The sequence below is a fragment of the Pezoporus flaviventris genome, unplaced genomic scaffold, assembly GCF_033815535.1.
Source record: "Pezoporus flaviventris isolate CSIRO_AGI_PZ_B2104156 unplaced genomic scaffold, CSIRO_AGI_Pfla_v1 ptg000083l, whole genome shotgun sequence".
Lineage (NCBI taxonomy): Eukaryota > Metazoa > Chordata > Aves > Psittaciformes > Psittacidae > Pezoporus > Pezoporus flaviventris.
In genome coordinates, this window is record NW_026892631.1 from 4,700,848 (window position 1) to 4,727,709 (window position 26,862).

Consider the following 26,862-nt stretch of genomic DNA (forward strand, 5'->3'; position numbering starts at 1 on the left):
AAAGAAGCCAAGCCTGCCTTCAGACCTGGCATAAGACAAGCAAGATCCTTGGAGTGCAAGGTAGGTATTGAGGATGATTTTTAAAGCCACCTATTCACAGCTTTGATGTACCAACGGAGAGTTAGCAGCAATAAAATGCCAGCAGCATTAACAGAATTATTCCAACAGCAACATCTTACCCCTTCATCTTGCCAAAACAGACATGCCCTGTCTGTAAGCCCCTACCAAATATGGCCTTTGTGATATTCCAGGAAGATCAAATTTGAGTTATTTTTGTTCTCCAAATATTGTGCTAATAGTCTCTTCCTGAGTGCTGTGTGCAGGTTTCAATAGGCATGAAAACTGTTTGTCTTTCTTCTTTAACAAGGAAAAAGAAACAATCTGATTGCTGTCCCTGTGTGATTTGGGTGGGGAAGCTAAGAGCTGAAATGGCAAATGCACGGAATGATCCCAGACAACTCATGCTGCCTATTCAAACTCCAGATTGTGGGGAGAACTAACAGGGAATAGAAATCTAGCAAATGTGTATGGATATAGAGGCTCTGAGCTGTGGCTCTTCAGCCTAGGGAAGGGCACAAGGCTAAGAAAACCAAGACACACCACGCACATGGGTAAGCTTACACAAGAGGAGTGGGGTGCTGGCTTCCCTGACCAGGTTTGTTATGGCAGTGCAGCTTTAAAGACTGAAACAGGATGGGAAAATGAGGGCCAATGGGGGACAAAGCAATACCAAAGGCACTTAGCATGTAAAGGGTTAGGTCAGCTTCTTTGGTACCAGTGTGTGTGTACACACTTCTTAGTGCTGTCATGAAACAGTGCTGCTGCAGAGAACAGTGAGAACTGTGCTTTGAAAGCAGGCTGTTGGAGTGACAGTTGTTGAAGCCCATGGGTGGATGGCACAGAGTGCATTCACTGTCTAGGCTTTATTATTAGGTACTGTACCTAGTGGGACTGCTGAAGGAAAAGGGCATCTTTGTGCTCCCACCTTGGACTCCTCCAGGCTAAAAATCTTCTTGGAAGCTCTGGGAGTTGATGGGCAGTGAACCTGCACTGCTGGTTCTTGGCACCGCTGTGCCTGAAGGCAAGCTCTTTTCCCTCTGCACAGCTATGGAGCATGTCAAAATGACTCTGCTGTGCTTCCACTGAGGCTTTCCAAGCACTTACTTAGGCATCGGGCTTCAAGGGCATGACAGAGCAGAAGAATGCCATTGGCTCTCTTTTACAGATAGGAGTTGGGTAATTTGCTCAGGGTCAAACGAAGGGCTTAACCTGGATGCCTGCACCATCTCTTGATCAGTCATTTCTTCCAGAGGCTTATATTAACTGCTGGCATCTCCTTCTCAGCTGCACTCAGCTACGTGTTAGTCAGGGTGGTCTGCCACCAGTCCATGTCTCTCTCTCCAGGTATACAGACACAGATGTAGATATTAGAGGTGAGATAATGCAGTCCTTGGCTGACCTCAGGAATTGGATCAATAGACACAGTAAAGCAGAAAAAGGGTCAGTCAGCTTCCAAATGTAGCAATGATCCTTTTCCCCTAGACTGACTGCTAGAAGTAAATCACAGAATTGTTTAGGTTGGAAAAGATCTTTAAGTGCTGTTAACCCAGTACTGCCAAGGCCACCACTAAACCATGTCCCTAAGCATCTTTTAAATACCTCCAGGGAAGGTGACTTCCTGGGCAGCCTGTTCCAATGCTTTACAGCCCTTTTGGTGAAGAAATTCTTCCTAACATCCAATCTAAAACCCCCCTGGCACAACTTGAGGCCATTTCCTTTTGTCCTGTCACCTCTTACTTGAGAGAAGAAACTGATGCCTCACTACAACCTCTTTTCAGGTAGTTGTAGAGAGGGATTATCATCACCATCATTAAGCTCCAGACAATCAAAACAGGACTAACCCACCACCTCTCCTTCCTGCCCATCCCTTCTGAAGAGTTTACAGCCATCCACTGCAGCACTCCAGTTGTGTGTCATCCCACCATGTTTCCATGATGGCAACCAGTTAGTTTTCCTGCTGCGCAATGGCTTCCAGCTCCTCCTGTCTGTTGCCCGTGCTGTGTGCATTGTAGATGCCTTTCAGCTGGTTTGGGGGAAGAAGCTCCAATTCCTATGTGACCATTTTCAGGCACTTTTCTGGCTTCTAATGCATCATTAACTCTTGAGTCCTTGCTGCTGCATGATTCCCATCCCCTATCTCTACTGACACAAAGGGCCTTGCTAGCACACTATCCCTCCAACACTGATTTATCCCTTTCCCCTTTCAAGTCTAGTTTAAAGCTCTTTCAAAGAGCCCTGCTAACTGCTGTGCAAAGATCCTTTTCCCCTTGGAGACTGGTGGTGTCCTGGTGTTGTGTAAATCAACCCATGATCAAAACCCCAAGCTTCTGCTGGTGACACCAGGCTGAGTCTGCTGTCTCTTCTCATATCTTCCCTCATCATTCCCTGCAACTGAAAGGATAGAAGAGAACACTACTTGTTCTCCTGATCCCTTAACCAGTCATCCCAAGGCCCTGAAGTCTCTCCTGATTGACTTCTTGTTGCAACTTCATCACTGCCTACCTGAAAAAGCAATAATGGATAACAATCTGAGGGCTGCGCCAGGGTAGGAAGCTTCCTCTTGACATCTTTAACCCCAGCCCAGGGAGGCAGCAGACTTCCCTAAGAAGTGGGTCCGGTCTGCATATTAGACCTTTCGTTCCCTTCAGAAGGGAGTCTCCTATGACAATGATAATTGTTGGGACTCTCTATATGAATCACCTTCAGGCAAGTGGATGGAGTTCATCCATTTGCCAGACCGGCACTCAGAAAACCCCCGCAGCTTCCCCTGTCTCCCTTCCCACATGTTGCTGTGTTTCGGAACAGCAAGGCAAGATCCACGAAGCCAGAACAAGGACTGGCTCTCAGGGCAGTGAAAGAAAAGAGTTTCTTGGGGACCATAGTTTCCAGGCTGCAGCAAGGTAGCTCACTGCTCTCCAGCTGCGTGAGACATGGCAATGCCGTGCCAAGAGCTGGGGTAATGGCTGAGTTTGGCAGCACGCTTCATCATTAGCCACCAGAGCAACCTATGATGAACTTGCTTGTTCCAGTAAAGTGTTCAGAAATAGCCCAGTTTCTCCCATATTCCCTGGCTCCAGTTTGCCTTCCCACTTAGAACAACTCTGCATAAACTGTTCCAGATAACCCTCCTGTCCTTCATAAAAAACTAAATGCAGGCAAAGGACTTGCTTCTGTTTGCCTAGCTTCAAAACTAATTTGCCATGTTTACCCGGGGGGTGAATGGCTTCATTGGTTATCATCTGTAAAGTGAATGCTGGCTGAAAGCTACAAAGAACTGAGCCTTTCCACTGTGCCTGTGCAAGATTGACTGAGGTACATGTAATCAATCAAGTGGCAAGAGGAGAGGGCAAAGCACTCATCCATCTGTGCAAGCAAATGCAGTTTACAGTGAACAGAAACAAGTCATGTGTCTAGCTCAGAGATAAAGAAGAATTACAGCCTGAGTAATGTTTAACCGAGTCTCACAGATTTGGGAAGAAACAGAAATACCATATTCTTGAGCTGCTAATCAGATTGCTGCACTCTTCATCTCATCCAACATGGCTTTGCTCCATAGCCATAAAAAGCACTGTTGTGCAACAGAATTTGAACAGGCAAGCATGATACTGTGAATGTTTTCCTACATTAATTGCTGCAGTGGCAGGGGCAAGGTGCCTGTCCTTGCCCTACACTGTCCTGCATGCTATCCAAAGACAAGGACTGGTATCACTTTCTTCTATTTAGTGCTTCCATCTGCAGCCTCTCCAGCTGGCACTGTCCTTCTCTCAATGTACTCCATCCCCGTGGGCTTGTCTTCAGTTTCCCAAAGCACTGGTACCCACTTAGCATGCATGTGGCAAAGTGTGGAGGTAGTGGTGGGTGACATGAGCCACAGCCGAGCGTAGTGTGGTGGCATATGTGTGGCATGCTGTACAACTTTTTCTGGCAACCCTCGTGTAGCTTGGGCTTGCTGGGGCTTGTTACCACCTCATCTAGAGAATAACACTAAGTTTGGTTTTCTTTAATAAAATAAAGAGGGGAAAAAATGCAGGTATCTACATGTAAATTTCTAGTTTGTGAGAACATATTTGCAATGCTGCTTTTCACCCAGTTGGAGAGAAACTTGTGTTATCCAGTGCCCTGAGCATGTGTGTGTGGAGGCCAGGGACAAACCCCAGTGAAAGACAATAAGGCTGTGATCTGCCTCATCCCTGAGAAAACCAGGTGAGTACCATCTAAAATGCCCCAAGGGTAGACTTGCTCCCTGTTCTCCAAATAATTGTTAGAGATAACCCCAGCATTGGTGGCTTGCACCCACCTCCTGTTAGAGTTCAGTCCTCAATGCTCTAGAGCTATATGACATGAGCCATAAATACCCTGTCCAGAGCCACCAGTCTGTTCTGGGTAGAGAATAGCAGTAACCAAGAAATGCTTGAGCCTTAACCTTTGTTACCAGTGCTGGCCTCCCAGGCCTCTGGTGGTCTTTTCCCTGCAGACCCATGGAGACAATAGATCACCTCTGTGGTTCAACACTTCACCATTGCTTCCCCAAGGCAGCCCCTCTCTGGGTGACCCAGAGTGGTATGAACAAGGGCACAGAGAGGTGCTTGTGAAGGCAGGTTTCTCAGCAAGGCAAAACCTAGAGGCAAAACCTGTGTCTTCTTCCCCCTCATTTTTCAGTGACAGAACAAGACAGCCCTTCAGCAGTCCTCTCCATAGGACCTGAAGTCCATTTCTGCCCACCTCCTTCCAGCTAGGGACCCTGCAGCAGCCCAATGGGCATTTCCTGCTCTTTCCAGCTGTGTGGAGCAAGCCTGCTCACTGACAGCCCCAGAAACCCTTGTCCTGCTCTCTGCAGTGTATCTTCTTCTTGGACAGAAAACACTTGTCTGGAGAACTGCCACACTGTCTCCTTTTGGCAGCACTAAACCATCTTAAAAATAAAGTACTCACTGACAAACTTGTCTCCATCCCTTTGCAGTGAGGGGAGAGGGAAAAGAAAGACAAGTGCAAAGAATGCCCGAGTGCTTCAGGACGAAAATACACAGCTCAGGAATCAGAGCAATTCTAAGCATTACAGAACTAGCTCATCATTTGGATCCTATGATGATAGAGGATGTGCATGTACACTGCCTGAGTCAGGGAGATCTCATTTCTTTACAAGGCTGTTGCTCTCATTCTTTGCCATAAACCCATATAAATAACATATGGTACCAACAGCGTCACTGAAACCTGCTGAAGTTTTGAAATGCCTACAACTTAACTACTAAAACCAAGCCACCTGTCCAGCGACTTCTACTTGAGCTGTTCCAGTTCACCATCCCTGTATTACTATGTTGTTGGAACACCGTGAATCTATGTAGTCAGATAAAACATTCCTCTTGCCTTGAAGAAATACCGTCTAAAGACAGTGAGTGAACACAAGGCAAAACTCCTTAAGAGGTTGTTTATCTGACCCTCAGCAGTTCCTTGTTGAAGGACTGAGGGAAACATGTTCAGAGCAGCCTTTGCTTTGTGGTTAGCTGTGAGCACAGGGGAGGGATGGTGATGTAGATTTTATTGTGGTCGGAGAAACAGCTTGGGCCTGTCCTATGCAAGAGGAGTTCTGAGTGTTCTTCAATAGCCTGGATGCTTCTCCACGTAATGACATGACCAATAGCTGCTTAATTGAGGCTCCATTAAATCTTTTTTTTCTGCAGGTTACTTGGCTGCCTACTAATTTCCTGTTGCAACGGAGCCCTTCTTAACTGCAGGGCCCAAAGATCCTTCCAAGCTCCAGTTCTCTTTTTGTCCATAGAAGTCTAGCCACTGTTCCTCTCCACGTTCCTCTCTGGGAACTTGACCCACTTTGTACAAGGCTTTAAAGAACCTTTCACTGGGTTCTTCAAAGCAGTCAGCATCAGAACTGGCAGAGCTTTTCTTGGGTATTCCCTGGCACTCACTAAGCAGTGAGCTGGTAGGAGGTGAGCAAACAGACTCCTCACAGAAAACAGCAAACAGAAGGAGGAATGCAGCCCCTCCAAGAGGCTGACAGGACCATGCTGACAGCCCTGAATTCGCTCTTCCCTGCACCTTTCTTGCTGCTTCTAGCCCAATGCCACACCAGATCTGTTTTGTGCACCTCATGAAACTGCATATTTAAGCCCTTCCTTATATAGCTATAAACAGGCAATGTGAGGCAAAGAGATGATGGCACAGCTAAAGCATCTGCTACGGAGTGAGGACTTCCAACTGCTACATCAAGTTATTCCACACTGATCTTGGGTAAGGACCCCTTTCTGACTTGCAAAATCAGGATGTTTAGAGAATTAAATCATCAACAAAGCATCTTAATATCAGTAGAGAGAAGGCTCTGGGGAGGTGTGACTCAGTCACAATTTAAATGTATAATAATTTATATTTATATATATAATGATAGATTTATCACGAGGCTATTTATATATGTATTGTAACTCACAATCAAATTTATCATACTTCCATTATAATTTAATAAAAGCTTGATTTACATAATCCTCATAGGTGTAAGATTCTTGCTAGAAATGTTCTTGTTTCTGGGTGCAGCAGCAAGGATGTTGAAATCTGAGTGAATCTTAACACTGACCAAGATGTGAGAAGTAAATGACAGTTGTAGTGCCAAAGATGTGTTGTGACCAATTTCTTAATAATGTTCACTCTTGTTCTTATGGGTCATTAAGAGGCTTCACAAAATCTGGGAACTTGCTTCTTCCCAGGACTGCTCTGGCTTGCTCTGTAAATTCAGATCTGCATTGCACACATCTGTAAAAGAATGCAGGCACAGAGCACAAGATCTAAATGAGATTTAGATGCAAGTTAAAACTTTCAACCTGCAATAACCTCATTCTGCCGTCACATCACACTAAGGCATCAAAGGATGCCAGCGCTTAGGTTTTTGTGTAGAAGTTTCCTAGGTTTCTTCTCTCTACCCCGCTTGGAAGGGCTTTAATCTAGGAAGTGTTTGCATAGCATATGCAGCAGATCAGCTCCTACACAAACTCTGACAGCTTACGCAAAGCATAAATGAAGTAGGTGTCACTGCTATTTTACCTACAATCCTGTGGTGGAGGGTACAAAACCAGAATGGGGCAGCCTGGGCTGATCCCCACAGGATTCACATCTCCTCCCTCTGAACAAGGCACAGTTTGCACAAGGCCGAGCTGTAAATCTGTCTGGGATTTGGAAGGGATGGAGGAGTGCTCCATTCTCATTTCCTCTTGCTGGGCTTTCCCATTGTGTAAAGCATAATAATAAAACCTAATAACATGGATAAGGCTAGAAAGAGGAGAAGGCAATGGCATGCATAATGATTAGGGTCCTGATGTGAGGGTGGAATGCTGTAAGTCTTCACAAGCAGGAAAGGAACTTGAATTCTGACCTCCCAAAGCCCATGGGAACTGTTACCCATGTTACATGAACCACTGATACCCCTTCTGAAGAGTAGGAGGACTCCCTGGTCTATTTCTGAAGTACAGCACTGTGCCCCATCCTTCTTTCCTAGGGTTCACGGATGTAAGCCTCCTAATTGGTAACACTAAAGCAAAATATTGACAACATTTTCTTCTCTTTTAACATTTTTCTCCAGTTTACAGGGAGATCTCGCATGGCTTTTGCCGTGGAACAATTCTCCCAGTGTTTTACACACACCATGTCTGAATTTTATTTAGGACTGTGGGCACAGATAGGCAGCCATCCCCACAACAATTGGCCTCTGGATTGTGAATCCTGGGTGTCCTGCCCCTATTCCCCTCAGGAGCTAAAAGCAACAAAAAAGGACATCTGCTCCCAGCACCTTCAGTCCAGCTTTCCGAATTGGGTGGGAAAACAGACACTTCTCTCTTCTTTAGTCCAAATATAGAAAGAGCTAGCCTTGTGCTCCAGTTCAAGGGGTCTTTCAAGGCTGCAGAAAGCCTGGCAACAGAAGGTGTGAGGCAAATTGAAGAGCAGAGGCAGAAATACCCACTGGTTAACCATGTGGGAATAAAGGGAACCAGCCAGGCCTGTCTTTGAAAGATGGGGAGAGCTTTATCCTGTGCTTGCTCTGCCTACGTCTCGGACGATGACAGCATGCTCATGCAGGAACCCATGCAGTTCTCCCTGCTCAGCACAGTGAGTAAGACCTGTTTCACAATTAATGCTGAGCTGACGCAAGCAGAGTGATGTTACACAGAAACTTAGAACTGACATCCAAAATGCAGGACAGGAGTAGATAAAGAGCGTCCTTAGAAAGAACATATGAAACTTAGATGACAGTGAAGATGAGTTTCCCTTTGGAGAAACTAGTGTGGAATTAACCACAAACAGAACAGTGAATTGCATGCGTGTGTCAGTATTGAAATGAAGAAAGCTTGGCATTTTTTTGACAATTCAAAGCTGGTATCTATTGCAGCCATGTTTCTGCATCATCTAACACACCCAACCTCCATTCCCTTCTCAAACATTCAAGTGTCATGTTTGGCCTTTCCATTTCAGCTATATTGTGTCTACGCACAGCCTGTGTGTGGAGCAATTACATCAGTAATGTGTCTTCCCCAAGGAACTGGTTTTTTAACCTTTCGAGTTCAAACCCAGCCTTTCTAGTACTGACTGAGCCTTGCTTCCAGTCGGATGTCTGGGTGATGAGGTGTGCTAAATGCATTTGTAGCTGTTTGTTCAGTGCCTTGCAGAGACCTCATGGCTTACCTGGGAAGCTGAGTGGGGTTTGGGTAAGAAACATATGATTTTATGTATTTATTAAAACATGAAGGAACATAGCTGGTATTTGAACAATATTTTCTGTGTTCATAAATACCAGACAAATAACCTTTTGTATGAGCTGCTGAAGATGTGGGGTATCATTATCCCCTTCTACAAGGGGAGATAAGGGGGGGGGGGGAAGTTTGGCACTAGCAGGTTGGCAGTAGTGCCAGTGGGCTGTGTAGAGTTCAACCCCCATATGCACTTATAGCAGACCATTTACCCAGTTTCCTTCTTCACAAATCCACAGCACCCACAGCTCCTACTAACTCTGATACACAGATCCTTTGGTGTGGATTTAAGTGCTCAATTCAAGCTACTAGTTAGCTGAAAACGCTGGCTAAAGCAAGCAATTGACAGTGCTGAAATTAAAGCTCGGGGCTGTTTGCTGGTCACTCCTGTAAGTTACGCTTCAGCTAGAGGAGAATTATAAATCCTGTTTGTTTTAAGAAGAAACGAACGATTTAATCTCCAAACCTCATCCAAATACAGTTCTGCCCCAACACAGCAATGTGGCAAATGCACCATAAAGAATGTATTGTTAATTCTCAGACAGGAAAGCTGCTGACATAGACAGGCGCTTACCAGAACATCCCGGACAGCCCAGAGCGAGCTGTTACTGTCAGCCCCTTGCAGCATGTGAGACACCACAGCGCTGGAATCAGCCTGGAGGAAGCAACACACTGTTCTTATTTCCCACACGTATACAGCATGCCATTGCCAACACATGCAGGGAATCATAGGGTCAACTAAGTTGTAGAAGACCTTCAAGATCACCAAGTCCAACCGTTCCCCAACTGCCAAGGCCACCACTAACCCATGGCACTGAGGGCCTCGTCTACATGGTGTGTGAGCACTTCCACGGACGGTGACCCTGCCACTGCCCTGGGCAGCCTGTTCCAAAGCCTGAGCACCCTCTCTCAGTGAAGAATCACCTCATGCTCGGTGCATGAGCAGCATCACCGTGATTGTCAGCCAGCGCTTTGAAAAACCCCACTGGCTTCCACGTACGAAGGTTTCTCGGCCACGGAGCGCCACAAAATGGAGCTGCTCCGCCCGCCTGCCAGCCGTGGGGCTCCTGCCATCGCCTCTCCCCACACACCACCGGCCCCCAGGGCTGGCTGCCCCTGCCCCTCCCCGCCCATGGCGGGACCCCGCACCTCGGGCTGACACCGCCTCCCGGGCCGGTCCCCATTGGTGACGGGGCCGCCTCCCGCTCGCTCGCTCCCGCCCGCAGCACACGCACCTCACGCCTCACCTCACCCCGCCGCCCCCCGCCCAGCAGCACCCGCCGCACGGACCTCACGGGCCTCACGTCCCCTTGCCGCCGCCGCCGCGCGCCTCGTCCCGGCCTCCTCCCCGCCCGCCATTGGCCGGCGCCCCGCCCGAGCTCGCCGGCTATTGGTGGAGGAGCGGGGCTCACGGGCTCGGCACGCTTCCTCGGCGGCGGTATGGGGCGGGGCCTGGAGGAGCCACCAATGGGAGCGGCGAGAGGGCGGGGCGTGAGGCCGGACTTCGGCCGGGGGGGTAAACAAGCGCGGGCCCGGGTGGTGGGCGTGCGGCGGAGCGGAGCTGGGGTGTGCTGCGGTGGGTGAAGCCGAGCGGGGACAGGTGAGGCCGTGGCGGCTGCCGGTTCGGGCCGGTTCGGGCGTGTGAGCCGGGTATGGGGAGTGACCACGGCGGGAAGGGGCTGCGGGGTCCGGGGTACCCGGTAGCGCGGCGCAATGCGATGCGGTGCGATCCAGTGCAGTGCAATGGAGCGGTGCGGGAAGGGAGGCGGTATCGGTGTTGCCGCGGGAAGGACGGCCGTGCTCTCCGCGGAGCAGGGTTGCGGTCACCATTTGGCCTCTCGTCCTGGGGGTCGCTCCCCTGGGGCGCCGTTGCCCGTCGGAGGCAGGGACGTGTGAAGGGTCCGTGGGGCAATGGCGGCGGCGGCGTGCCAACGGCTGCCCCCAGCCCCGCGGGGCCGTACCCAGCCAGGCGGCGGCCGGTTGCGGCCTTGCCCGTGCCCTTGCCGGGGCAGCGGCTGCAGGACGTCGCGCCGCACGGAGGTGTCGCCGCGGGCGGCGAGCAGCGGGGCCGCGCCGCTGAAGTTGGCCTTACGGGGCTGGGCGCCGGGCAGCGGCTCCTGGAGCTGTGCCCGCCGTGCGGGGCAGGTGGCTGGGCCCGGCTGCTCAGCGCGGAACGCTTCCGGGCCTTGTGCAGCGGCCGGGTCCCCCAGCCCTGGGACGTGGTGGGTCGCTGCTCGGCTCGCAGGTGCGCGGCGTGTTCTGCATGTCCGGCCCGAAGCTGCCTAGGGGAAAGGATGGAATGGGGTGCTCGACGCTGCAGCGAGGGCGTTTTGCGACGGGCATCACGGAGGAAGGTGCAGAGCCCTGCCCCGAGCTGGCTTTCCCGTGGGGAGCGTTCTGGCTGCTCCTGGGATTGTGCCGTGCGACTGGTTGAAGGTGGGCGCAAAATAAATCTGTTGGTTGCTTGCGGCTGAAATGGGGGAAGGAAGCCCTGTGAGCCCCTGGCTTTGGGAAGGCCCCTAGGGGAAATAATCTTACTTTTGAGAAGTGAACAGGCTCGTAGAGTCTTTGGAACAAATTGAATAGGAGTTAATGGGGAGACACCGAGTTTTAAGCAGTGAACAAACTGCCTGTAAGTATCTACGGATAGAAAAGTTTAGCTTGTATAATGCTGCGGTATAGTCACTGACCATCCTAATTTCTGCAGGGCTTCTTTACTAACACTATTTCTGATATCCCAACAGAAGTCCCACCCAGCAGGAGTGTGAGTGGGGAGCTTCTTTGTATTCCCTTTGTGCATTGGAAATGCAGTCTTGCAGTCAGCATTATGAAAAATGAGTTGGAAGGCTGCTTTTAATGAATGTGAAGTAGGCTTTTCTTTTTACTTCATGTTTAGGCAAAGAAAAATGTAAGAGGAAATGAATTCTTTCAGTAACCCAGAGTATTGCTTTCCTAAAAAGATTGAACCTTCTGCTCTTTATTTCTCAAGTTGCTTGTCTTAGGTTGCTTTACTGAACCGGGGTGTATTCTTTGAGCATATACATAATAATTCTTAGCACTGGGTGCAGGAGGTGGACCGAGTCAATAGAAGCTCAATAAAAGACTTGTGAAGGGGCTCAGAAATTAATCTGAGTTAAAGGCTCAAAGTAGATCGGTATTTAAAGAGAATGTTGCTGGTCTTGCATTTCTCTGCCATGTAATATGAACTTGTCTCCCTTTCATATATCATCATCAGAAGCGTAGCTGCAATTCATGTGCTTACCAGTCTGCTTGCTCTTAGTCCAGGAGACTTGTTTCTGTATCTTGTAAATGCTTTTTCTTTGCTTTTAGTTAGCAGTGACCTTGGTAGCCTTGAGTAAGATATGCTTAGAATAAACAGTTGTATGTTATCCACGGGGATAAAAGATAGGTGTCTTGCTGCATGTTGACAGTGTCTCCCTTTTAAAAATAGTGTGATAAGTAGCAGAAGATGTGGAGAATTCCCTTATGTGTTTATTGTCTGAGTGCTGATCACCTTGTTTCCTTGCTGTCAAGGAGATTTCTGTGCTGTGGAATGCAGCTCTGGCTACTTCCTTTATGATAGTGCAGGTTAATAATAGTTCGTATTGCATCCATGCAGCAAGACTGGAACTTATTTTGGCTTCTGGTAGTCCTCTGACAGGCAAGTGGTGGCCTGTTGTTTTGCACTCTGTTGGGCTGTATTTATTTTTCTAGAAACCAAGATGGAGAGGGGGCAGCAGCTGAATTCCTGCCTTTTGATTTCCTTCCTGTTAAACTGCTTCATTGGTTGCAGAGTTTGGGCTTTTTTCTTGTAGGTAAAGGTTAGTTTGTGCTTCCTGTGTGTGGTTTTCCTTATTGTCTTAACAAAGATGCTAGGGATGGCATGCATCTTGTGGTTTTTATCTTGCGTGTCACTGTGCATGGTATAACTTGCTTGCTCCAGCTTGCTTGCTAAACGCACCTCAGGACTTGGCTAGATGCATGAATAAGCAGTTCTCTTACTTCTTCAGTGTCTCAGTACTGATGGATGGATCGTCCAGCTTAGGAAGGAGGTAGTGAGTCTGAAGCAGCGTTTTTAGGTGTCCTATCTCCAGTGCATATGTAGTTTTCTGTCTAAAACTGTTTAAGGAAGGAGCCTGGAAGAGGAGGCTTTTGGCTTATTGAGCTGTGTGTTCTGGGGCAGAGCATCTCTAGAAGAATAGCTTGTCTCAACTTGTTCTTTAGAAGTGCTTAAAGCACTGCCTGTGCTCTGAGTGAGTGCTTTCCTTCAGTACCCGGAGAAGAAAGTCGTGCGCATATGGAACCAAAATGCAAGCTGACAGTGAGGCGCAGTAGTTTGAGGGAGGAGGGTCAATCAGCCACTGCTTTCTCATCCAGCAGAGAAAGCTCATTTCATTGACGCAAGCATATCTTTACATTCAAAGAAGCTCTCGGTTTTTTAGATGCCCCTTGTTTGTGTCCATCGCTGTTCCTCTCCGTCCCTCAGCAGACAGAAAAATGAAACTTGCCTAAGCTGGTGACAAAGAAATAATGGGATACCCAAATTTTGCCCTTTCATTGCACAGTTGTGTTTCTGCACATCTTTGTAACAGCTTTTGTGTTTTGTCAGTAAACAGAAGTGTAGTGCTAAATGAAGTGTGTTAAATTCCCAATTAGTCGGTTTCTGGTGTACTATGGGCTTCTCACAGCATAGGAAATACACTAGTTTCTCTGAAGAACATAGCTGTCAGCCTGTGGAGTGGGCATCTAGAAGCTACAAAATCCTGTGTCTGCTTAAACAAGTCTGTACCCATACGCAGAGTTAAAACAGGTGTGCCTTTTCCTGCCAACTGCATAAGGCTGTCTTTTTCTTAAAGATCCTGTACATACAGACACCATGAAAGATGATCTGCTTGTGGTCTAGGTGGTCCCAGACCTGTTTTGTGTTGTGCAGGCAATAGCTTCCACTTAGATAGTTGTCTTAGTGTGTTTGTTTTGCCTCTCTAGTTTGTCCTGGTTTTCTGTGTAGATTAGATCTTTATGCAGTCCCTTTCATTGCTAGTCACGTCTCCTTTTAACCAGTTGCACCCCGTGGCTCTCCTGGAAGTGCTGAATGAATGCACTATGAAAGGGCTTGATGTAATACTCTGAAATGTACAGCTCTTTTGCTGTCTGAATTGTGACATTTGGGAGAAGTACGTCTTGTCTTAGTTTGATATGGTCAAAATGCTCATCGAGGGAATAATCAGGACTAGGAAAGAGATGGAAGGGTAATGACTGGCCAGTAAGCTGCAAGTGGATCCAGTGTTCTTTTCGGAGAGCTCTTAAAAAATTGGTAAAGTCTAGAACTTTACATTGCATTAGAAAACTTTGTGGAGCAGAAATTGATGTGGTTTGGGATTTACAAAGGTACCTATATAAGTTGCTGAAAACTTTGTCTCTCCTAGTTTGGAAAAGTGATATGTTTATGCTATATAGAACATGATTTCATAAACATCTAGATTTCATAAAATATACAACATAAACAGTTGTAGATTACAGATTCTTTATCAGGGACGAGAGCTTGCAGATTAGGTTTAATAGTAAGTTATGAGAAATAATGGAGCTCATTACTCGGTGTGTGGTGTGTAGGAGCTGACACAACCTGTCTGAGGATTGTGGCAGAGCTGTAGCTTCTGATAGACCATGTTCTCCTTCAGCACTGAGATCAGTTTTTGTCTTCTTGAAGTAGTCTTTTTCTTTTTGCCTGTGGTCCTCTTCTTGCACCTTACTTTTCCTTTGCTTAGAGGGAAGTTTTGGTACAGCTAGAAATAAGAAAGCAGTGTCCTAGCTATCAGAGCTGTGTAAGGGGGCTATGAATAGACAAGGATATGTTGTAAGTTACTAAATTTGAACTTACCCCTGGCTTCGAGGGCAAGGTTGAAAACCATGAGATCTGTCCAGACACACATGCCTGCAGCATCAGTAGTGGGAAGCTGTGGTGTTAATCTGCTTGTGATGGTAACAGAAGGGTTATGGTCACTGTGTGAGCAGAGGCGAGATGCGCGTGGGGTACCTCTTACTGACTTTGTAAGGTAATGACTCAAGACGCAGTGAGCACGGTTCTGTCCTGTTGTACAAGGATAATAAGCCAAATAGCCTCCTACACCTGAGGAATGCAGAGCTACAGTACAGTTACAGGGTGTGTCTAGATTTCCAGGAGCTTATAATTAGGAAGGCTCTGACTGGAGATGATTGCTGGTGTGGTGTTTAATCAATTAGATACAACTGTTAACACTATACCGTTAAGATGGTCAGTGAACTGGCTATGAATCCTTGTCTCTGCTCTGCAGGGGTGGGTATTTAAAGGACACTTAGGTATAGCCTGCCTGCTGTAAGGATCGGTGTACTCTGGAGAGAGCTGTGATCTGTTCCCAACCCTATCACTGACTTGTAGTGTGACTTTGGGTAGATTACTTGTTCCCTTCCCTCTGAAGTAGGGGAATTTGATATCAGTCCCTTTTCTTTAGCTTTTCAAGACGTGAGCGATGTGTGTTTAGATGCAAATGCAAGAGCTGCTATTTGCCTCGAGAATTTTGTCTTAATTAATGGTGTATTTGTGTCTGAAGGAATCTGCACTTGTTTGGGAGGTGTAGCTTTTTATTAGGCTTCAGACTCCTGAATTAGACTCGGTGTACTTTCAGAAAGTAACAACTTCCCATAAAAACAATTACAGCATAGCAGTGTGTGCCAAAGCAATAAGTAATTAACTGCAGGCTGATAACCTCCCTCATTTATACTTTGTATTCTACTTTTGAGTGTGAGGCCAGTGGGGAGCTCTGTTGGCTCCCTGCACAGAGCTTTATGCCGTGGAGCTGCGCATGAGACAGGGATTGGCTCCCTGTGCATCCGAGGGAGCTGGACAATGAGTTGTCTTGTGCTGCAGCTGCTGGAGTGACTCTGAGAGCATAGAGCTGCTCTGCAAACTTGGGGAGAGATGTTTGTCATGTTTAATTTCTGTTTGAAGTGCCATGTTTGGATTTAATCAGTGCAGACAGAGCTTTAGCTCTGGTTAACCAGCAGTAAATAGTGCTGCTTAGAGCTGTTCCATATAGGTGTGGGGGACTTGTCTTTATAAGGGATGCTGTATGGTTAACACAGAGGGGTCACTTGGAACTAGTGGACTGTGTCTTCATGTGAACTTACCATAAACATAAGTAAAGGTATAACTTCAGCTTGCAGTAGGTGTTTAAGCATATGCTTCGAATATCTGCATGAATCTCATTAATCTATATACCTTGTGGTCATGCTCCAGTTTGATTTTAATATATTACTGTCCTTGTTGGTGGATGAAAGATCCACATGCGTGGGAAGTAACTTCAGTCACAGAATTCATGGAATTAGGCTGGAAAAGCCCTTTGAGATCATTAAGTCCAACTGTGCCCCTAGGACTTCACTTGTCAGAATTATTTATTTAATTCAAGTTACGCGTGCGCCTGCAACTTTTGAGCCATGTAAAGGTTGCAGTGCGATGGCTTGTTCTGAGTGCTGTCCAGTGCATAAATAGCCAAAACCCTCCTCATTTTTGTCCTTGTCCTCATCTCTTTCTTGGTAGCACAGATAATACAATGATAGGATGTTAGGTATAAATACAACTCCAGGTTCAAATAGTGGCTCAATAGCCCAAATCTTTTTCCCCCACAAATAAGGGTTCCAAAACTGGAACTTTATTTTGGTTCTCCAGCTGCAAATATTTAATTCCCAGGAGCAGGCACAGAGCTCATTCTTGTGAAGAAGCGAGTGAGTGGCAGCCTAAGTCGGATCTACCTCAGTGTAATGGGAAGCAGCACGTACCCAGGACAGAATTCATTAGTGTATTGTGTTGGGGTGTATCAGCAGAGGAGGCAGCTTGTAATGAGGGGATGTGCTCTCTCACTAGGATCTTAATTGTCAGTGAATAATCTCTAGATCCATGGCCAGGGTAGAAAGAGACTCTAATTCCAGGCGTGTGGGCTGTGACTCTGCTCTTGCGTGGCCCCAGACATTGTCCAGAAAGAAGTAAATGGAGCCGTCAGTCCACAGCATTCACTTCGCACTGATGTATCTATGCCTAAAATAAAGCAGACTGCTTACTTTTAAAGTGTCCAAGCATTCTTTTCACTCGTGTTGAGTGTCAAGCCATTTATGGGGAAAATTGTTCGTGCTGGGTTTTAAACTAGCTGTTATTCGCCAAAAACAACTGCTAAGCCTTCTGAATTTTGATGACAAGATGTATTTGTCCGCCGAGCAGCAGTTTATCAGTGCCTGTGCTGCTGTTGCAGTGATTAGAGTGAAGAAGTTCCACCTGCCCTTCAGAGGTGTTTATTTCAGCTGGTATTGGTAAACTGATTTATGCAGGGGTAGTTTTAAAGCAGCTTTTAGAGACTTGATGAACTTAGTTTAAGGAGGCTTGCGTCAGAGCAATGGGGCAGGACTCCTATAATTGAGTAGTTAGTTCTGTTGTAGATCAGAGCTCAAAACCCATGTCTTTTGGACATGCGGGGTAGGGAAAGACTGAAGAATGCACAAGGATAAACGGTGATGGCAACTTTCTCTTTTTAAAATGCAGTTTGTGCTGTGCCCTGCACAGTTGCAATACGGGTCAGCTGCAACCCAGGGAATGCAGCCGATGAAAATGTTTAGACAGGGGCTTGGAAATCTGGTATCAAAGGAACTGGTGGGGAGGTGTGTGATGGAGCTGGAAAAGGCCACAAGTGAAAGGACCACTTGAAAGGGTTGGTATGGCAACACACATAAAAAGAGTTGCAGAACAGATTAATTGAATAATACTTATTTTGAGGTTTACTGCTGGTTTATGGCCACAGAAGGAATGTATTGAGTACCTAGTCATCTGCGGTAGCCTGTTTGTGATGTTTGTGATACACTCTGGTGGTGTAGGTGGCTGCAACACTGATTGCAGGATTATAGTCCTTGTTTAGCTATAGCTAAGATAACAGCGATTGTGATCAAGGGTTGTAGGAAGGAGAGGAAGGCATAGAGACAGTTTCCTTTGGAAGTATGATGTTTGTCTGCCTTACTGCTGCCTGTCCAGCCTAGAGTTTCATTTTGGTCTCATTTACATGAAAGTGTAAAACTGTTGTGTTTGTGGTGGTATTCGTTAAATTATCTTGTGGTAGATGAGCTGCTTGCTTGGGTGGTAGCAAACTGCTGATGGTGAAAGTAACTCCCTTTCATTGAAAGAGGCTGTGTTGCCATGCACAGAAAATGTTTAGAAATACTTCTAGTATATTTCTGTAAGGCTAGAAATCTCCTTGTGTTTAAACTTGATCTGCCCTATATATGTGTTAGTGTAGACATGAGTAAGATACTTTTGACTGTACAGGCATCTGGAAGAAAGCCCATAGAGTCAGAAGCTGCTCAGTGTGTCTGACAGAGTACATGTTAGCATGTGGAAAAGGAGAATAAATGGAGAGATGTGTACAAACACCAAAATTTATCTGTTGCCTGTTGGGAGCCTTTGTGTGTATGGTGTCTGAGGAGGACTTGGCTCTAGCTTCCTCATGCTAGAAGGTGTGGGGATGCATTCTAGAGATACATTCAACTGTGAGAAGTTTACGAAGCAAAAACTGACCCTGTCTATTCTTGGAACATTATCTCGTGATGGGTACTTGTCATTGAGAAGAGCAACTTGGTTGCCTGTAGGCTTGTGTTTCCTACACAGGGAAGTGTTTCAGCAGGGTGCTGGGATAAATGGCCTGTTGTGATAGCCTGTGCTCTGGGGAGCACGTGGCTGATGCTTCTGAGCCAAGAAACAACATGCATGATACCTAGGTGGTTATAGCTGCTGTGCAGATGAAATGGGAATGATGGCATGGGAATCGTAAGGATTTTGGTAGCAATGTACCGAGTGCTGTCTTTTATAGCTGAACCTGTAAGGGGCAATTGGTCCTCTTTGCTTGTTGATATATTTAGCAGTGGAGGGTTGAGTGTGTGTTGTGCAATGTGTGTGTTGTATTAGCTCCCCTTATTTTTCCCTTATTTTTTTTTAAATGTACATTTAGCGTACTAGAACTGTCAGTTCAGATAAATCCTCCAGCTGGTTTTGGGTGAAAGGAGAGTATAGTTTTAGTATCATTGGTTAGCAAGAATCTGTGTTAAAAGTGAGTGTTTCGGTATGTGTTTGAGCGTACAGTGATCTATATTGCATTACCCTGTGTTGCCCTTCTTGGGAGGGAGTGAACTTTTTGCATTCAAGCCTTCCTGTGCTTCTAATACTTGCAACTACAAAAGTACTTATTTCTTAGTAGTGACAACCTTGGAATGATCTTGCTTCAACTAGGATGGTACCGTGCTGTTGGCTGGTTTCTTTGCCTGCCTCTGAATTGCAGGGACCGCCCGTAAATGCTTTGAGTAAGATCCATGTGGAAATTTCCAGTGTATAGATGTTGGGGAGGTGGTAGTGGGGAACCACCTCCTGCTGGCAGAGTATGCATCCGCACCTGACGGGGAGCTTTCAAGTTTAGAAGTGCATTATACAATGTGAAAACCAACCGTAGTGATTGAACACTGGAGAGATTCAGGAGTAACACTTCTTCCTGGGCTGGAGCGTATGGATAGGTCTAGTAAAGAGAACACAAGTCTACCCAGGTCATTAATCTGCAGTTTTGTTTTTTATGTCCGACTTGCTAAGCCCAGATTCGTTGCAAACACTCGTCTGCCCTGTGTGATTGCAGCAAGGCTGTGTACTTAGCCAGATATTTAGCTTATAGCAGTCCACACTTCTCCTGCATGACATGTTTGTGAGCCAGGCTTTGTGCTTCCTGAAAAGGTAACTGGATCTGGTTGCTTGTGATCTGCAGCCGGATGCAATGCCATGTGTGCTGTTGATTATTACTCAACGTCGGTGTATTACTGTTTATAGTTTCAGTGTATGTGTGTGTGTTGATGGGTTATCTTCTAAAAATGAAATGGTGCCTGTGTACCTTCCTAGGAAATAACTTAAATATGTGGCCAGTAGTGCTCATTACCTGTTGCAGCCAGAACATAAGGGTGTTTTTTTAATCCAAATTATTGCAGAGAATGCTGTTTGGGTAAGGTTGAATCTCAGCATCTGGTGCCAACCACATGCTTCTATCTTCTGCGTTAGCAAAAGTGGGAGGACGTGCAACTGAGCCCTGGAGCTGTGACCCTGACTGCCCTTGAAATATGTGGGAGATGAATGAAATAAGCCCGTGAAAATCTCCATTGCAAGATGGTTTTGGCACTCCAGCCACTCCTGATGAACCACAGCGATGTAGGAAAGCTGGTGTCCTGAACTTGAGCTTGGTTCAAAGGAATCGATGGCACTTGCTCTTCAGACATACTCTGTCCTGCATCCTGCAGTGCCTAGTTTGCATTTCAAGACAGTAAAATGGCACACACTTTTAGGAATCCAGGCTGGAGCCTTTTGAACAGGAATGGGGACTGAGTCAAACACTTAAGTGCTGTAGTGCAGTACTCTGCAAATGCTGTGGTAGGTGTTCTGAGCATACTTAGATTTCCAGTTAGAAGTAGCAGAGTGAGTTACAACTTGGGGACTGAGTGGACTAGCCCTGAAGGACAGACAAAGCTTACTCATCGGTGTGTGGGGGAAGAAATTTGGCTGTGTAAAATGAGCAGGCATTGCTCCAGGGCAGGAATGCACTGTGACAGTTGTCAGTGCACTTCATCCCTGCTATCAGGCTCTGAGAATGTGTTCCAGAGCCTGATAATAATGAAAGGTCAAATGCTAATGGTTTAAATCCTTCTTAAACATCTGGAAGGAATCGAGACCATCTTTGCAGAGTTCTGACATTTACCTGTCTTTGCTTCCTCTGTTCAATGGTAACTTGAATGTTTTGTGTGGAGTCACTCATGACTAGTGAACCAGTCATGAGGTGAGTTCTCCCTTTGCCTGGTAAGGTCAGCTAACTAGCTGTCATTCAAGCTGGGCTGCAAACAAGTTCCCATGGTGGCTGGTTGCCAAAGTGGGAAGGGATTGTCTGGGGTGGCTTTCGGATGACTTGAAACTGGTTGCAAACTTGTTTCTTGACCTCTTGCTTTTCTTTTTTTCCCTGCTCTCTTCCTTTTTCATCTTTCAGCACAGAAAGACATCGGTCATGGCGGGTGATGCCATCTTGATCATGAGGGGCTTGACAAAGCTTAGTAAAGCAATCGTAGAAACCCAAGCAGGACAGCTTCGGCAGGTGTTCCTTGGGGGTGATGCAGTTACCATCGCAAAGACTCTCCAGGCTGCTGCTGAAGAACAGTTCAGTTCTGCCTTGGGGAAGATGCAGGTAAGCAAAGCTCTTTGTGCACAGTCTAGTCTGATGTTTTGCTTTTTGGTTTTGTTGCGAGGGTGGCTAGGACCTTGCATAGGGAACAAGAACCCAGTTCTGAAGTGCTGGATCGATAATCCAGGTGTTGCAACACTCTGGGAATTCTCCAGGATTTCAGTGGTGTGCAGTAGGTGCTTGGACAGGAATGGGAGGGGAATGTTGTTTCCTATTCCCCTCACCTTGTCGAAGATCAAACTCTTGCTAAGGTGGGCCAGCAGCTTTGTTATTTAAAGTCTCCTTTAAAATCCAGTCATTGATTATCTCTCCTTTGATTAAGTGAATGAGCTCTTCTAGAGTCAGTTGGATTTATCTCGGTGCTGCTTCCTTTCTTGGCGGAGTTGGTGCAGAATGGTTCAGGTGTTCATCGCTTACAGCCCAGACTGGGTTTTTCAGAGCTGGATTTTCAAATAAGGAACTTAAAAGCCAAATGTTTTTTAAGCAACAGGGTCTATCACCAGGCATGGGGATGGATTTATAAGAGCTTCATGTTTGCTGTATAGCCCTCTTGAAAATGTGGGCCTTGTCTGAGGATGTCTCTTAATCAAAAATGATCATCCTTTATCATCCTTTAGACAGTGTAGCTCATAATCATTTTTGAAACAGAAACCAAGTGAGGTTTTGATGTTTTCTATGCTATTAGTTTAGACTATCGCGGCTATCATGGCAGCCGGTAGCTTCAGACCTAGAATCTGGGCCTGTGTTTTCTTCCTTGTATTTAATAGAAATTCCCTAAGTGTGTGTGTGTATGGGGCTAATGCTTTGTCTTGCCGTTGTCCTTCTTTTTCACCTAGGAAGAGAGAGAGGGTGTCCTCCTGTTTCTGTGCAGAGGAGGGGCCCCACAACCAAACCCGCACAACACTTGCCTTGTGCTCTGTCAATGAGTTGCATGAGAAGCTGCTGTCAAAGTAGGGCTTGAGAAGAAATGTATAGTCTGAAGCTATGACACCCTCTGTTTTGAAGAGAGGGAAGCTTCTATGTCACTGCTTTTGATCTGTGGCAGGGTTTTGGCTGTCTCGCATGCTTAAAACTTAAGTATGGCAGTAGAGAGAACCACTTGCTTGTAATAATTAGTGTTGTGGCCACGGTCCCCATCTGTAAATAGATTTCCTCCCCCCCCCGTGCTGTCATGTTGAGGATCAGAATAGCATGAGACCTGCTGAATAACAGGAAAGACCATGGTCTGGTTTTCCTTTTCTGTAAGGAAAAGAAATGTAACTAGTGTTTAGGAAAGAGCTTAAAATATGCTGCCTCCTTGCCTCACCACAACAGGATTTAAGATCCTGTTGATTGGCTGTAATAGTCATCAGTTCTTCCATCAGCATCTGCCATACTGAGATGGGTAACTAGAATATGTCAAGAAACAAGTACATGGGAGACAGTGCTCTGCTGTTATGTGTTTGGTTGTGTTTATTTCCACACTGAAAAGTGGGAAATACCTGCACTTACTGGGGCAGCTCCTGCAGGCCAGGTCAGAACAGAAAACACTGTCAGGAGAAGCTAGCCTTGGTGGTTGCTGTGTCTGATGCTGCTATCCTTGCTTCAAGCACAGAATTCTGTTTATTTCTTTTGGGATGACAAGAAACCAAACCACAGTTTAGTGGTTGAATGATGAAATGTGTTTTGCAGTTGGCAATATTTTGGCTATGGAAAGCTGAGCTTACTTTGCCAATAAGTAGGCATCTGGTGTTGCTTTTGGTAGGTTTGGGCTGGTAAGTGCTGACCTTGCATGATTAGGGACAGGACAGCAGGAGGGAGCATAGTAGAAGTAAGAACTTAATATTATGAGGCATAGCTTTTTGTTGTCCCTCTTAAATATACCTTAAGCAATACTGCAGCTCCCATCTCCTGTTATTTCTGAGCAGTGTCTTGCTCCTAGTGAACTCCACAATTGGTGACCCTCCCTGCCAGTGTATGTAGAACAAGGTGTCTTCAGTTATGGGTGTTTGAGAAGCTATTGATGAATTTGTCCCATCAGTGGGGTTGAAAAGACTACCAGTGATCCCAGTGATTCAATGTCTTCCTTTTTCCTGTCTCTTACTGTGAATGCCTGCAGTGCCAGAACCTTTACAAATTACCTATTGTGGAGACATGACAGCCTAACTGCCCACCTCTGGGGACCACGGATGGGTAAGGAGCAGGTTTTAAGTTCTTAACGTACTTCTGTAATTGTTTGCAGGAATTGGGCATACAGCAGGAGAACTTAACTGATCTCGATGAGAATTTTGGGAAAGACTATGACTTCTCAGCCCGAGACTCGGCAGATGCTCCAATGGACTTCTCCACTGCCTCCAGCAAGCCTCATGAACACAGCGGTGAAGGCCCTGCTTACTCTTACACTGCAAATGGACCTCTTAGAAGTGTTGGTGAGACTGGAGATTCTGGCATGGGTCAGAAGCCTTTCCCTCCCAAAATGGATGCAAGATTATTTGGAGGCTTTAGGGACCCTGGAAATCCTTTTGCTGCTGCTTTTGGACAAAATAGGGCTTTTCACCAAGACCATTCCTCTGTTGGTGGATTAACAGCTGAAGATATTGATAAAGCCAGACAGGCCAAAGCAGGTTCAGAGCAGAAACCCTACAAACAGATGGTATGTCCTTTTAAATTAAGGATTCTCAGTACTGCAGTTCCTGTACTGGATTGTACTTACTCACCTCTTCCTTTCTCTCACTTCTTCCTCTTCCACTGTTCCTCTTTGGGGATGTAAAAGAGTCAGTGCTCAGTAACTCTGATCTCTGTGATTTTTTTTATTCTGTCATTAGCTTTTCTTGCTCTCCTTTCAGACCTGCCACATCTATATCAGATCTTCTGATATAAGAGGATGTTTAAAAACCATGCACAGAGCTAGACTTTACTTTTATATTAAGGGGAGCTCTCCTTTCGTTCACTGGATGATGAAGACTCCATGTATTTATTGATATATGTTAACGTAATGAAGGGTTTGTATTTCATCCCAGTTTTTGGAGTGAAATGTTGAGCAGGTGGGTTCACCTGTAGCCTGCAAAGGTTTGAAGACTGACCTAAAGAGTCTGTCTTCTCCTTGAAAGGCCCTGTTCCCTTTAGCTAGCTGTTTTGCTGTGGCTGCGAAGAATGAATTGGGCCTAAGCTCCTCTCAGTGAAGGCTATGGTTTCCTGCCCTGGGTCTTACAGTCCTTGTAGAGGTGGGGGGAGTGTTGCCCTGAGCATTAGTAGACTGGAGAGTATCGTAGCTCACAGTTGTTGCTTTGGTGCTTCCTGCCCTTGTGTGAGGCAGCACAGAGAGCCCACAGCAGAATTCGCAGTGGAGGTGCTTGCCATCTGCTCTGATCTTCTGCCTCCTTTGCCAGCCCCAGTATAAGATGGTACTGCAGGTTCACTCGCTCAGGATATTGCTCTGATGAATCTGTGTGCTGCTTCTGCTCCAGCTCTTATGCATAGGGAAATTGTCTACAGTACTAGACACCTGATAGCCTTCCATGAGCTTTAATTGCATGTGTGGAAGGGGGTTTGGGTTGGCACTGTGCCGCTTCTCCAAGTTCGAAGCGTAAGGGCTGCTGAGGTGAAAATAAAAATGAGGTTTCTAAATGTGCTTGTTATGCCTTTCACTTTCTGTGCTCTACTCCTCTGCTTAGTGTATGTTTTGGTTCATAGTGTGTGTTCTGCAGCGTGCTCACTTGAAAACCTCTCAACATAGGGCTCAGTGTTCACTTTCTGCAGCACGGAGTTGTTCAAGTGCTGTCGAAGTTGCGCTCTGAATTTGCAGGTCTCTGACCGAGTGCCCAGCTCATTTGTGTATTTCTTTGTTTTGCTCTCCTTTGCCTCCTTCCGCTGCAGCTCAGCGAGCGGGCCCGGGAGAGGAAGGTTCCCGTCACCAGGATCGGACGGCTCGCCAACTTTGGAGGTCAGTTTGCACACCCACGCTTGCAGTCACTGTGCTTGTACGTACCGGTTGATGACAGGCTATGATTAGTGCTCCTGCTGAAGCAGTGGTTGCTTCTATTTTCTAGGCAAGTTGCTGATGGGAAAGTGCTTTCCCACAAACAGCTGGTTAGCTCAGAGCTTGGTTTGGGCTTTTTCATTGCAATTCATTCCAATTCTTGGCCTTTAGTCAGAATGAAGTTATACTTTGAGTCCTGCTTTCTGTCACTCTTACAGCATATATCTAACTGTTATTGTGATAGTATGGCAACGAAAAGAGCTCCCTACCCGAACAGGCCTTTCAGCTTTATTCAGGAAGCTACCTGTAAACAGCAACTACAGAGTTGGCATGGGGTTTCATTTGGCTGAGCACAGCAGGCTGATATTTTCCTGAAACTTAGTTTCTATATACCTGTTCTGGAGGGAGAGAAAAAAGAAGTCACTCTGAGTATAGGGCTGCAGATTTGAGAGTGCACACAGTAGAACTACACGTCTTCATGGTAACATATACTGCGCCGTGCTGTACCTCACTCTCTCCCTCTTACGAATTCTGCAGTCTGTACAAATATCCTGGTCCTGCATGTGTGACTTCATTTCATTGAGGAAAGCATCCTTTTGGTCCTTAGAGTGTGCTGCTGCTGACAAGCATAGGCAGCTGGAGCAACTGTTATTAAAAAATAATTGTTTCCCAACCTTGTCTTTGCTACTTCTCTGAACAGTGGTTAAATATAAACCATATCCTCATGGTATTGATTTTTGAGGGCGGGGAGATTTGATTTACTTAGCCGTTGCTTATAACCCATTTTCTCCCAGGATGTAAAGTCTGAGCTTGAAAGATCAAGCTGAAACCTATGTAAAGAATTTATTTGCAGGCTGGCACTTAGGATGTTAAAAACCAGAAGTATCTTTAGTAATAATAACAGATGGTGCTTATCTAATATCTTATGTCCCAAGCCATCACAGGACTTAGAATGTTCCTGAGAAAAAGGGAACTATTGCAGTATTGCAGGTGGAAAAGATGATCACAGTTAGGCTTCCTTAGCACATCATTAGATGAGTAGTCTCTTGTTGTAGGTGGTTTTTTGGTTGAGTGGGGGTTTTTTTGGTGACCATAGTGTTTTGGGATAATACTAGCCTATCTAGGTTGTGACAGTTGTACGCTCTGTGAAGTAGCATGTTAGGCCCTCGTGGCTCTTGGGATTCTCTTCCACAAAGTTTGATAAAGAAGCACATGTGCAAAGTAGGCATCCTCGTGTTATGGATCCCAGAAGAAAGAAAACCAGTCAAATGTAATTCAGATCAACTATTACACTAAAAACCAAAAACCCAACCCCTACTATTCTTCCTCTGTGTGGTTCTTGTCAGAGTAATACACACACTAGGAGGAGCTGAGGGCAGGGACTGATTCTGTGTAGTGCAGGAATAAACAAAGTGAGTTTTGTGATCACTAAACGTTCTAATGTTGGTCTCTCTAAGTTCACTGCAGGTGGTCTGGCTTCTCTCCTTGCTTAGTATTCCTGAAAAGGAAGCAGGATTCCAGATCTGTCTTTTGGAGTATCAAGGCATCACTTGAAAACTCACTTGACTCCTTTGTTTTTAAGCTCCAGTAGCACGCAGATCTCTGTTCTAATGGAGCCTTGACTTTTGTGGCAAGTGTCACAACACTTCTCGCTGTCACCTTCCAAATTTATCCGTGGCTGTTGCTGACAGCTGGTGGATGTGAAGTGGCAGATGACCAAACCTTCTGTAAACCCTGAGCTCCAGTGCTGTTGCTGTATGCTCCAGCTCTTGGCATGCAGGGCTGTTACACGAGGAAATGCTGACTCATGCGTCAAGGGGAAATATAACTGCCT

At 46.2% G+C, this 26,862-nt stretch overlaps 1 protein-coding gene and 1 long non-coding RNA gene across 3 annotated transcripts in view; one reads left to right on the forward strand and one right to left on the reverse strand.

The window, feature by feature from the left end:
- LOC133280459 (uncharacterized) overlaps positions 1-10,001 on the reverse strand; it is a 16,965-nt gene extending 6,964 nt beyond the window's left edge. For both annotated transcript variants that reach the window (XR_009747176.1, XR_009747175.1), the window contains exons 1-2: positions 9,951-10,001; positions 9,376-9,456 (exon numbers count right to left, since the gene is read on the reverse strand). This is a non-coding gene — a long non-coding RNA (uncharacterized LOC133280459). The remainder of the gene's footprint in view (positions 1-9,375; positions 9,457-9,950) is intronic.
- A 385-nt stretch (positions 10,002-10,386) lies between these two features.
- COQ8A (coenzyme Q8A) overlaps positions 10,387-26,862 on the forward strand; it is a 40,507-nt gene continuing 24,031 nt past the window's right edge. Inside the window, exons 1-4 of the mRNA XM_061475227.1 lie at positions 10,387-10,401; positions 20,879-21,073; positions 23,292-23,702; positions 24,926-24,992. Of these exons, the coding sequence (XP_061331211.1) occupies positions 20,897-21,073; positions 23,292-23,702; positions 24,926-24,992 (655 nt within the window). The 5' untranslated portion in view covers positions 10,387-10,401; positions 20,879-20,896. The remainder of the gene's footprint in view (positions 10,402-20,878; positions 21,074-23,291; positions 23,703-24,925; positions 24,993-26,862) is intronic.